General features: G+C 36.0%; 1 protein-coding gene across 7 annotated transcripts in view; it reads left to right on the top strand.

Moving 5' to 3' along the window:
- The window catches only part of Wnk3 (WNK lysine deficient protein kinase 3), a 210,387-nt gene that overhangs the window by 153,864 nt on the left and 43,389 nt on the right, over positions 1–13,134 (top strand). For all 7 annotated transcript variants that reach the window (XM_033760394.1, XM_010610742.2, XM_010610741.2 and 4 more), the window contains 6 exons: positions 1,730–1,874; positions 3,763–3,879; positions 5,259–5,414; positions 5,496–5,547; positions 7,033–7,170; positions 7,514–8,457. In XM_033760394.1, the coding sequence (XP_033616285.1) occupies positions 1,730–1,874; positions 3,763–3,879; positions 5,259–5,414; positions 5,496–5,547; positions 7,033–7,170; positions 7,514–8,457 (1,552 nt within the window). The remainder of the gene's footprint in view (positions 1–1,729; positions 1,875–3,762; positions 3,880–5,258; positions 5,415–5,495; positions 5,548–7,032; positions 7,171–7,513; positions 8,458–13,134) is intronic.

Here is a 13,134-nt window from a genome sequence, read left to right as displayed (position 1 = left end):
GAACCCAAGGCTTTAGGCACACATGAGAAGGACTCTACACCCTCAGGCCTTTAATCAATTTGATAATGGCTGCTTTAATATCCTTTCAGATAATATCTGAGTCATCTTAGTGTTAATACCTATCAAGTGATATTTTGCATTTAAGTTATAATTTTCCCAATTTTTGGTATCAGAAGAATTTATTTTCATTTATATCATGGCACTTTAGATATTATATGACTTTGGATCCTACTTAAATCTTCATTTTAGCATGTCTTCACTCTGTTGAGGTGCACAGGTCCTGGCCTTTTTTATGGAATGTGGTTTTAATGTCAATTTAGTTTTCAGAATACTAATTCTATTCTGGTCTGTTTTATTCGTCTGACACCACTAGCCCTCATCATGAGACCAAAGGTTAGACAGTTCTCTGGGCCTGCAATCTAGGCCACATTCTACTGGCAAAGAGTCCTGTTTAAGCCATCTTCTGCTGTTGGGGTGAGAGTCAGGAGACAATGTATTTGGGCTGCTTGCACCTTGACTGGGAGTCAGAGGATTGTGAGCCTTGACTACCTTCTGTCACAGGATAGGTATCAATCAGGATATGCCGAGCTGCTATATGTTTTCAAGTCCTGGGGATCCATAGACAGTGTGCTTTCTGGCTTTTCATTTTCAGTACTCTTATGTGATTGTCTACTGTATTATGTATTTTCAGATTTCTGTTATAGATGTACTTAGTGAAAACCAGGGAAAGCTATTTTTGCCATTGCGACCCAAACCCTGATAAAGTGTTTTTTAATGTTACTTTGGAATATACATAATATAGCCCCATTGGCTAAAATTATGTCTCTTTCTTCCTCTAAGAATGTTGTTACTGCCATTTCTCTGTGTATTTAAAACCTCTAGGAGCAGTCTTACTTTCTGAAAAAAAAATTTTTTTGCAGTGTTGGGGATAGAAACCAGAACCTCATGCTTGCTAGGTGAGCACTCTACCACTGAGCTATACCCCCAGCCCCTAGGGAGAAGTATTACTGCATCTTCGTCCACCAGTTGTATTTATGTTAAAATAATTTAGGAGTATTTTTCATCTCTTTTTCTGTATTTTTATACACTTGCTTTATGAATAGTTTTTAGAAGGGCTTAACTAAAAGTTAATTTTAAAAAATATCTATTTAAAAAAATGTCTTATGAAGGGCAGTTACTGGGTATTAAACCTAGGTCCTTCACACTGAGCTATACCCTAACTTTTCCTTTTTATTTTAAGGCAAGGTGGGTCTTGCTAAGTTGCCTAGACAGGCCTAAACTTGTGATTCCTTCTGGTTTGGCATCCTGGAGTGCTGGGATGACAGCATATGCCATTGCCAAAACTAGTACACCTATCATCCCAGACACTCTGGAAGGCTCAGTCATGCAGATCCCAAGTTCAAGCCCAGCCTGGGGAACTTAGCCATACCCTGTCTTAAAATAAAATGGTTGGGTTATAGCTCAGTGTACATCTGGGGTTTGATCCCCAGTACTGAAAAAAAAATAGTTTTATTGAAATATAATTTTTATGCTATATAATTTACCCATTTTAGGTATATGATTCAATAGCATTTAGTATATTCACAGAGTTGTGTAATTAAAACTTTAAAAATATATTTTAGTGTTTATTAGTTTTTCCATAAACTTATCATTTATAATTATATAATTAGAAGTTTTTCTTAAATTTTTACTATCAGGATTGGAATGTTGCTTTTTTTTTAATTACTAGCTTGAATCAAGATGTGGCAGTGAAAGAAAACACCTATAACCCTGATAATCCAAGTGGAAATGGTAAACAGGATCGGATCAAACAGAGAAAAGCTTCCTGTCCCCGACCAGAGAAGGGGACTAAATTTCAGCTTACTGTTCTTCAGGTCAGTGTGTAGGTATGGTTTGGTTATGAGTGCATGTAGAAGTCTTGAAGTGCCAGGGAAAATCAATACCATAGAAAGAGATGTAGAATTGTGGAACTCTCTCTGTAAACTAACTTTTCCTCCATTAAAATATTTCTGATAAGAGTATTATATGTTAATTGTTTAATTTGGAGAGTATAGGATAAATATGAGAAGGAAAATTATAATTGCTTATAATCACCACTCAGAGCTAGCTCCTGCTTACATTTTAGTTTGTTTTCATTTTTTCCTGTATGTATGTGTAGTGTCTTACATTATTAAGATTGTAATAGTCTAGTAGAAAAAGTGTGTTTAATTCTTCTGTGGTAGGCACCCTAAATGACATTTTATCACACATCCAATTTATCATGTAATCCTTCCAAAGTTCTGTATGATAGGTACTAATATATTCATCTCTACAATTGAAGATGCTACATATCAATGAAATAAAGCAATTTGCTTAAGATCATTCAATTACCAAGTGATCGAGTGAGATCTGAACCTAGATCAGATAGATGTTAAAGTCCAAATCTCTAATCAATATGATATACATTTCAGGTGGCTATTTAAACCTATATGTAATTTAAATCCTGTTTTTTAAAAAACTTAATATATCATGTTTATTTTCCCGTATCGGGTTATTTTTAAATAACATTATTTTTAAATGATTGCATTAGATAGTCATTTGTATGAAGATAAAATTTAGTCATTCCTTCTGTTGTATTTTTTGCCCATACTAGGAAGCGAACTCAGGAACTTGCGCTTGCCAGGAAGGCATGGTACCATTGAGCTAAATCCCTGGCTCTTATTCCTTCTGTTGTTCATCCTTTTTGTCTGTCTCTTTCTGCCAGTCTTAATTTCCTAACTTCCTGACGTCTTCCATTTTCTATCTGTATGTTTTTCTGTCTCTTTCTCTTTCTGCACCAAGCAGCCTAGATCGTAAGTTATTTGTATCTATCCCTTATTATTTCCTTATGATACATTCCTAGAAGTAAAATTAGTGGATTAAAGAATATGAAAGAGCTGGGGATTTACCTCAGTGGTGCCATGCCTGCCTGGCAAGCGCAAGGTCATGAGTTCAATCCCTAGTACCAAAGGGAAAAAAAAAGAGTATGAAAATTTGGAGGCTGAAGGTGTAGCTCAATGGACGGCATGTGCTTAGCATGCATAAGAACCTGGGTTCCATCTCTGGCAACAAAAAGCGTGAAGCTTTCATAAGTTTCCAAATACTTGTTGCTAGAATATGAGACTTTTATAAATGAATCACTGAAGTTAATTTCTGTGTTGCATATTGCTATAGTGATTATTGTAAATTTTTTTCTTTATTATACAAGTTTTGTTCTATTTTCCATGGAGTCAAATTTTTGACATGTTTTTACTGAGTAATTTTTCCATTATATTTATTATAGAATGGCTGTTTAGGTGATATTTCACCAAGGGAAAACATAATCTTGCTAGAATCTGAAACATTGCTGGGTATGGTAGCTTATAATTGTAATCCAAGCACATGGTAGGCTGAGTTAGAAGAGTCACCATGAGTTCAAAGGCCAGGCTGAACTACATAGCAAGATCTTGTCACTGAGTAATTTTTCCATTATATTTATTATAGAATGGCTGTTTAGGTGATATTTCACCAAGGGAAAACATAATCTTGCTAGAATCTGAAACATTGCTGGGTATGGTAGCTTATAATTGTAATCCAAGCACATGGTAGGCTGAGTTAGAAGAGTCACCATGAGTTCAAAGGCCAGGCTGAACTACATAGCAAGATCTTGTCTCAAATATTTTGTGTTAAATAATCTAGATAGTCCTTACATAATTTATAAAGAGAATACAGTGATTCTTAAACAGATGAAATATATGTGCTTAGGTTTCAACTTCTGGAGACAACATGGTAGAGTGTCAGCTGGAGACTCACAACAACAAGATGGTTACCTTCAAGTTTGACGTTGATGGTGATGCACCAGAGGATATTTCAGACTATATGGTAAATATAGTAAAATCAAATTATTTTCCCTTCAGCATTCTCTGTCTCTTTTATTCTCTTCAATTTCCCCTTCATTTATTCAGAGCCATTTCTTTTTAAAGGGCATGGTTAGTTTTTAAAATCTCTGTAGAGCCAATTTGGTTATGATTAGGAATAAGCTACTTTGTTGCCTCTGGCTTCAGGATATTTATCCAGAAATATGAGTGTCTTCTTTTTAAAATCTGTCTGTTAAAATCATTGATGAGCTTTTTAACCATAATTTTATGCACAAATCCCTGACTAATCAGGATCTTTTAGGGTGAAGCCTATGCATCAATAGTTTGTCTACCCGGGTAATTCTACTGTGTTAGCTAGTGATTTAACATCATTCACATAAGTGCTCAAGTTATGTTCTCACTTCATTTAGTTTTTTAAATTTTCTTGGTATGCTTAGGCTTAAGTTAGCATTTTTCTTCTTTTTTAATAGGGATGTATCTAGGATCACATGAAGAGTGCAAACTGTTTTTGTTTCTGCATTGCTGGCTAAGTAGAAATAAACAATAATTTTATCAGTTCTATCCCTAACATAATATTTTCTGAAATGTCTCTTCTTTCCTATATCCCATGCATATTAAGCCTAATTAAAGGTCTTTGTACCATTGTTTGTCATCTTTGTTTTTTTGCAGCACTAGGGATTGAACCCCGGGCCTTCACACTGAGCTACACACCCCCTCACTACCATGCTTACAGAGTCTTACTAAATTGCTAAGTTACCAAAGCTGAGCTTAAACTGAGGTGCTCCTGCCTCAGCCTTCCAGAGTGCTGGAAGGACAGGAAGTGCCACCAGGCCCAGCTTATTTGTCATCCTTGAAGATGATTCATTTTGTAATTTGTGGATTAAAATTTTTTAAGTTTGAGGGCTGGGGATTTAGATCAGTGGCACCATTCTTGCCTTCCAAGTGCAAGGTCTTAAGTTTGATCCCTAGCACTGGGGAGAAAAAAAATAGAAAATTCTTTAGGTTTGGACATCCTAGTTTTATACAGTGCCCTCAGTTACATTGTTTAAATAACAACTAATTTATAGAACTCCATATTTTGAAAAATAACTGGCTCCTTGTAGGTTGTAACAAATATCAGTAATTTCAGACTAATTCAGCATAGGGCCGGGAATGTAGCTCAGTGGCATCATACCTGTTGCAATCACAAGGTGCTGGGTTCACTCTCCACTTTAAAAAAAACCCAAAAAACTAATTCAGCATATTAAGTGGCTTTTCGTTGTTAATCTTATGGCACTTGGATTTAGATAACTCATTTTTTCTTTATGGTAATCAGCAATACAGTATAATTTTGAAGAAACTAAATTCACTCTCATGAATAGACTGACTTTTATTTTGGGCCAGGTTGAAGATAACTTTGTGCTGGAAAATGAAAAGGAAAAATTTGTAGAAGAATTGAAGGCTATTGTAGGTCAAGCTCAGGAGATTCTTCACGTCAATTCTGCTGCAGAAAAATCTGTGGGAGTTGATTCTGTTGCCTTGGAATCCAACAGTAACCAAGTAAGAGAAATTGTTTAGCAAGTAGGTCTTTTTTGATATGTATTAGGAACTTCATTATTTATCTATTCATTTTTAATTCAGACAGGATCGTCTGAACAAGTACAGATAAATTCTGCATCCACTCAAACCAGCAGTAAGTATGTTTAATAAAATTTACAATTTGGCTTTTGAAGCAAGACATTTGGAATTTTAGTTTACATACCTTCATTGCAAAACATATTAGCCAATAAAGAAATTTGATAAGTTGTTATTTTTCCACACTTTGAAAGGATTGTATAGCTCAGACATAAGAATCAATTCTTCAGATTTCCTTCAAGTGTTGGTTCTTTATCTGATTAACTTATTTCTGGGTTGTTGCATGGCATGTTACAAGAAAAGCAGTCACAGTACTGATGACCTTTAATGGCCTGTTTGAAACAACTGGTAAGTTGTTTTTTCTGATATAAGATGGATAGAAAATTTCTTAACTAAAATTATCATATTCTAAGTTTGCCTGTGTTTTAGTAGTCATTCATATTTTGATTTTATTCCACCAGTGATGTTTCTACTGGCTGTGATCACTAATAACTTTTTTGTAAGTCAGTTATTACATGTACATCTAGGTATTAAAACTGGGGTTCTTGTGTTTTCTTTTTAAGTAACTTCATTTCTCTATTCTCAGCTTTGCTCATGGGTACATAAAGAGTATCTGGGAGGGGGAGAAGAGCTATAGACATGTGCAAACCTCTAAAGGACTTTTAACAGTATAAGGAAGCAAAAGGTGGTGTGAGAGTAATGGAGCCAGGTGTCCAAAATTTAGTTTGAATATGTTAGTAAGCCAGGGTCCTATGCCTTATTTTTCTGGTTAGCAGAGATCTGAGCAGGTTTCTAACTGACAAAGAAGGATAAAGTTTAAAAGAAATTTACTTGATTAAGTTTACAGAGTGGGAATTAAAATTTAGGGATTTGTTTCAGTTTGTTTTCTTTTGTTTGTTTTTGTTTTTTTTTTTAGGCAGGGTCTTGCTCTGTAATTCAGGCTGGCCCTGAACTCACAGTGATCCTCCTACCTCAGCCTCCCGAGTACTGGGATTACAGGCTTACGCCACCACACCCAGCTTGTTTCACTTTGTTTTTTATATTGTCATACAGTAAAATTGACTTCTAATGTATAGTTTTGTAAATTTCAATACTTTTATAGATTAATTTAAGTACCACTACAAATAGGATACAAAACAGGAGATAGGGTGTTTTTGTTTTTGTTTTGTTGTCCTGGGGACTTAACCCATCCCGTCTTTTTAAAATTTGGAGACAGTGTCTCACTAAGTTGCTGTTCCAACTGGGCTCAAACTCATGGTCCTCTTGCCTCAAGAGATGTAGATTTTGATGGAAAAATGCCTGTCATTTTTTTCCCAAAAAAACCCCTAGAGTAACTTGCTTCTAATTACTATTTATAGATACTCTGTGCTTAGTGCATTAGATTATTTGTCAGGGTTGGGAGATCTGGTCTTAAAATTATCCTAATACTGTTGGAAACAGAGATACCTAACAAATTGGTTTTCTAACCTGGTTTCTTTAATCAATAAGGTAAATAAATTGACAGTTGCTTAGCCTATTGATTTTTTGCTAATTCTTTCTACAGATGACTCTGCTCCTCAGTCATCCCCAGTTGGTCGATGGCGATTTTGTATCAATCAAACCATAAGAAACCGTGAGGCTCAGTCTCCTCCTTCTCTTCAGCCTTTGATGGCTACAGTTCCTGGGCTACATTCATTTCCTTGTAAGCTTTAGTTTTCTGCTAGCTTTTTCCAGCCTTAAAAGATATATACCGTATCTTTCTCTTGTTTTCATGGGTATATTGTACTTAGGATAATTTTCATTAGCATTTTTGAAAGCATTTATGTTAGTATATAATTTAAGCTATTTTTAGTATTTATGAAAAAAGAAAAATATGTTTTTCCTTGACCAGTTGAATTCTGTGATATTTTGAGTCTGATTTACAAGAGTACTCTTACACACATTCTCATTTGTCTCTTACTTTTCATGTTCCTTTTGAGTTTGGTACTATTCCATGCTTTTTACTGATTAGTACATACTTACATGTTCCTTTGTTATTGTTCCAGGCTCAAGAAACACAAGTAATAAGGAAATATCACAGGACACACTGCTCACTATAGAAAATAATCCATGCCAGCATGCACTTTGCACCTCCAAATCAGCACATAAGGATATAGTTGATGGTAAGATTTCTGAATGTGCTAGTATAGAAACTGAGCAGCCACCTATACTTTATCCAGTGGAAGATGACAGGCAGATAATGGCACCAGGTACTAGTAGTTCTACTTACTCTGCTCTGTCGGATTGTGCAGTTCCAGTCAAATGTGAGGGACTCACCAGCCAAACAGGTATGTTCATACCTGTGCATCCATGTCATCAAGCTGCCAGTCAGGCTAATGTGCTCATGGCCCATCCTGGTGAATCAGCTCGGATAACTGGTAACTCTGTTACGACTTCAGCATTTGTGTCTGATCAACCACCTCAATCCTTATCAGTACAGCAGCCAACTACTGGTGCAGAGTTTATTTCCCAAGAAGGAGAAACAACAGTGAATATTGAAGCAAGTTCTCCCAAGGCAGTCATTCTCACTCAGACCCCTGGCCTTGAAGCAACTACCCTTCTGCCTATTACTGTCTTGGAATCAGATGGGGAAAGACCTCCAAAGATGGAATTTGCAGACAACCGAATTAAAACTCTGGATGAAAAATTAAGAAACTTGCTCTATCAGGAGCACAACACCTCTAGCATCTATTCTGAGAGTCAGAAGGATACCCAAAGCATAGACTCTCCATTTTCTTCTTCTGCTGAAGACACACTTTCCTGTACAATGCCTGAAGTCATAGGCGTCAGTCACTGTGGAATCCAAGATAGTCCTGTACAATCTCCTAATTTCCAACAGGCAGGCTCTAACATTCTGTCCAATGTGGCTGCGAGTCAGCCTGCTAACATATCAGTGTTCAAAAGGGACCTGAATGTGATAACTTCTGTACCCAGCGAATTATGTTTACATGTAAGTATTATTCATCCTAATTCCTTATTTGCTTTTTAAAGAAACTCCTTCTCTTTTGGTCCTGTGAAATGAAATTATCTATGTTTTAGAATTCTGAGATAATGGGTACCTAAAAGGCCATAGCTTAGGGTATAAGTATTCAGAATTTCTCAGTGCAGATGGCAGGTTTATCATGAGTAAGAGAGCCCTTTGGTAAATTAGCTAAGGACTTGAAGCAATGTCTGTGTATTAATGGCAGAACAGAAACTGATAGTGGATAGGAAAAACTTTCCTATTTCTGTTTAACAGGAAAGTCTTATCATTGTCCTCTTCAAAAATTTGATAGTATTAGCCAGGTGTGGTGGTGCACACCTGTAATTCCAGCACTTGGGTGGGGGGCTGAGGCAGGAGGATCCCTGTGAGTTTGAGACCAGCCTGGGCTACATAGTGAGTTCCAGGTCAGTCTCAACTACATAGTGAGACCCTGTCTCAAAAAATAAATTTTATAGTATTAAGTTAATCATGCTGGAAGGTTAATTTATTTGAAAAAAGGGTAAAAATAATCTATAATACCATGACTTTGTACAAAATTTTAGATTGGTCTGTCTGTCTCTGTTTCTATCTGTCTCTCTGTCTGTCTCTCTGTCTCTGTCTCTCTTGAATCTTGCTTGGTTACCCAAGTTCAAACTCTTGATCATTCCATGTCTGCCTCTTGAGTACCTGGGATTGCAAAACTGTGCTACTGAGTCTAGCTTCAATATGAGTTTTGATAGGGGCATTCAGACCACAGCAAATTCCCTTTTGGATTCCTTATTGCTAATGCATGGAAATAAAAGTGATTTTTATCATTGGTGTTGTTTTTGGTGGTAGAGCAGGACATGGAGATGCATACTTGTAATCCCAGCACTCAGGAGGCACAGGCAGGAGGATTGGCACAGTTCAAGGCCAGCCTGTGTTACATAGTGAGTTCAAGACCAGCCTGTACTACACAATGAGACCCTGTCTCAAAAATTTTTTTTAAATAAAAAGCTTTTGGTGGACTCTTTTGAATTTTCTGTATACAGTATAAGATTTTGTCATCTGTGGATAGAGATTTATTTCTTTATTTCCTGTTTTTCTTTTAATCTATTAACTTCTTGCTCTTCATTACTTTGTCCATTTATTTATTTATGCATTTATTTTTGACACCAGGAATCGAACTCAAGTCCCTGTGCTTGCAAAGCAGGCACTGGAACCACTGAGCTAAATCCCTGGCCCCCATCCTTTTATTTTGTACTATGTGAATTTCTCAATTTTTAAGCTGTTTGGAATCTCCTATTCAGCTTTTTTTGTTTTTTGGTGTTTTTTTTTTTTTTTTTTTTTTTTTTTTTTTATTTGGGACCATATGTTTTTGTTGTTGTTTTGTTTTGTTTTTTTTTTATTTTTTGTGTTTTTTTTTTTTTTTTTTTTTTTTTTTTTGAGACAGGGTCTCACAATGTATTTGAGACTGACCTGGAACTCACTATGTATCCCACACTGGTCTGGAACTCACAGCAATCTTCCTGCCTCAGCCTCCCTGAATACTGGGATTATAGGCGTGCACTACCACACCCATCCTATTCAGCTATTTTTGCAACAAAGATTATATCTTTTCATTTATAATAACTGTGGTTCATTCATTTTCTTAAGGATCTAGTACTACCACATTTTAATTAACAGAAACATTCTGATAAATGTGTTGTTAGGCTGTTTACTTGCAATCACAGAATCTACTTAAATCTAGATATATAGCTTATTATATATCTAGGCTATATTGTATAGCCCATTACTCTTATGCTGCAAACCTGTATGTCATGGTAGTATATTGAATACTCTAGGCAACTGTAGCAGAATTATAAATATGTGTGTCTAAACATAGAAAACGTACAGTAAAATACTAAGCATCAGGAATTTTCCAGTTCTATTATAACTTTATAGGGTTACTGTTATATACAGAATCTGTTGTTGACCAAAATGTTATACAATGCATGACTGTATATGCATACATCCTTCTGAAGACATTAAGGTCTTATTTTGTGTTATTAATGCTATTTCCGTAACTATTCCTCTGTTTTGAGTTCAATGTTTTCTTAATGTACTGATTTCCCATAAGTGCTTAGTTCTTCTTAGTTGTGTATTCATCTTTTCTTTATCCCCATAAGATTCCTTGCTTAGCCAGGTGTGGTGGTACATTCCTATAAGCTTAGCACTCAGGAGGCAGGAGAAGGAGGAGCACCATGAGACTGAGGCCAGGCTGGGCTACATAGTCCAAGGCCAGCCTGAACCACATAGTGAGACCCTGTCTCAAAAGACAAAAAAGTGGGCCAGGGATTTAGCTCAGTGATGCCACTGCCTGCCTGCCTCACAAGCGCAAGGACCCGAGTTCAATCCCTGGTACCAAAAAACCCAACAACAACAAAGCAAAAGACAAAAAAGATACCTTGCTTATTTGCCTATAAATGCTATATATAATTACTATAGGCTTACTCCAGTAATTGTAGGAAAGGCATAGGACAGACTCTGACATTGTATATTGTAACATGTCTAATGCTGCCTGTAGTGTGGCCTAGTAGCTCATTTTTAAAAGCAGGAGGGCTTCATCTTTCTCCTGGATGTTATTTCCTCCCTATGGCAACCTTTCTCTTGACCACAAACCCTTTCCTCTTTCTACTCTTACTTGGGGGCAGATATTCTGTGGTCCTTTGCTTATGTGGAAGTAGATATAGAAAGGAAAGAACTTTATGGCTTTTCCTTCTTTGTCCCCCATTCAGTATACTCTTCCATACACTGAGAATCTGTTGAGCATTGAATAAGTCAAGACCTCTGTTTTTAATGGAGCTCACTTTCTAGTGTGTGTGTGGTGGGGGGAACACCCTTAAACAAATAAAGTAATAGAAGTTAAGAGCTATGATAGATTAGGGGATTACTCTGTATAGAGTGGAAAGGGAAAGATTTGTGGCAGTGACATTCACAGGTGCAGATTTGTTCAGGTCATCAAAAGAAAGCCAATAAGTAGAGGAGTATTAAGAGGTAACACTGAAGAAACAGTAGATAGTGTGTAGAATTTTATAAGCATTCTAGTCAACAACTCATCCTTTGGGTGGGCCAGGGCTCTTTCTTGCTACTCATATCTCTCATCTTAGTTTGTAGTATTTTTTTGTATTTGTTTTTCCATTTTTTTTCTTTTTTATTCATAGCATTTTGAAACAGTTCCTATATATGTTAAGGTTGGGTTTTTCTTCTTTCAGTCATATGTGCTGTGTCTATATCTGTTTTAATTGTTATGTCGGGTGATTTTAATTGATAAGTGAGACTGAAACATGTTAAAAGTGCTATTTTGATCCAGTTATGACATAATAAAAATCATAGCTATAATTTCAGTGGACCAGTGCAACACTGTCTAAATTGCAATATTATCCAGAGGGCCTTTTTAGCTTCATTGGTGTGATATTACTACCAATTCATAATGGGTCTTTGGAAAATAAAAGCCAATTGCTCAGGATTTTACTTTCTATAACTGCTTGTCTGCCCTTAGCCAACAAAGTTATGCTTATTGTCATATAGGCTGTCTTCCTTCAGACAAATGCTAAATCCTGTTCTTTGTGTTTTTGTATTCACTTTTTTTTTTGAGAGAGAGGGTCTTGCTTTGTAGTTCACGCTAGCCCTGAACTGTATAGCCCAGGTTGGCCTCAAACTCACTGCAGTCCTCCTTCCTCAGCCTCCTGAGTGCTGGGATTACACGCTTATGCCACGATGCTCAGTTTATTCACTTTTAATCTTGTAGATTAGTAGCAACCATTCTCATGTTTCCCAGAGTATTTATGATTGTGTATATTAGTTTGTATATTAATTATTATAGTAAGTTTATTGTTAAAGTAATAAATAAAATATAACAGTTAATTCTAGGAATTTTTGAGGGATGTTAGGTATAAGGACATAAGAAAAGAGATTGATATTTATAGCCAGCATTACCTCATGCCAGTTTTTAGAGAATGAATTTAAAATAATTTTGAGTTCATTTATAAATTTCTCTATGTTTACATAAAGAAACTTAATTTTTCTGGTATTTCTCTTTCACTCTAAGTGCCTTAGACATTTTGTTTTACTGTTGTGTGTAACAGGCATCTTTAACTCTCTTAAATAATATGAGAATAAATAATACATTCATTTTAATAGCATGGGATTTTAGTAACCTTTTTAGTAAAATGGCACATATGAAGGAAATAATTTTTATTTTAATTTTCAGTTTTCAGAGCTGGCATTATGGTGACAGATTCTGGTATGGAAGATTAATATTCTGCTCTTTTATTCATCTGATGTCTGAATAATATTTTTAGCCAGGCATGGTGGCACATGCCTGTATTCCCAGCACTCGCGAGGCTGAGTCAGGAGGACTGCTGTGAGTTCAAAGCCAGCCTAGGCTGCATAGTGATTTCAAGGCCAGGCTGAACTACATAGCGAGACCCTGTCTCACAAAATTTAAAAAAGATGAGCTTTACTACAAATTGAACACCTCAGGTTCAGTCTGATACAGTACCATTAATGCACATATATGTAGTGTCCTATTTTTAATGATTAGTCCACATAAGAACTCCAATATACCAAAAAAATTCTCCACATTACCTAAATTATTACTACCTTGTTTTCTTCCCCCGCCCTTTTTTTTTTTTTTTTTTTTGT

Source organism: Fukomys damarensis, unplaced genomic scaffold (assembly GCF_012274545.1).
Source record: "Fukomys damarensis isolate Sample0158 unplaced genomic scaffold, DMR_v1.0_HiC HiC_scaffold_39, whole genome shotgun sequence".
Taxonomy (NCBI): domain Eukaryota; kingdom Metazoa; phylum Chordata; class Mammalia; order Rodentia; family Bathyergidae; genus Fukomys; species Fukomys damarensis.
Note: the sequence above shows the minus strand (reverse complement) of the source record. Positions and strands in the feature narration are given on the sequence as shown.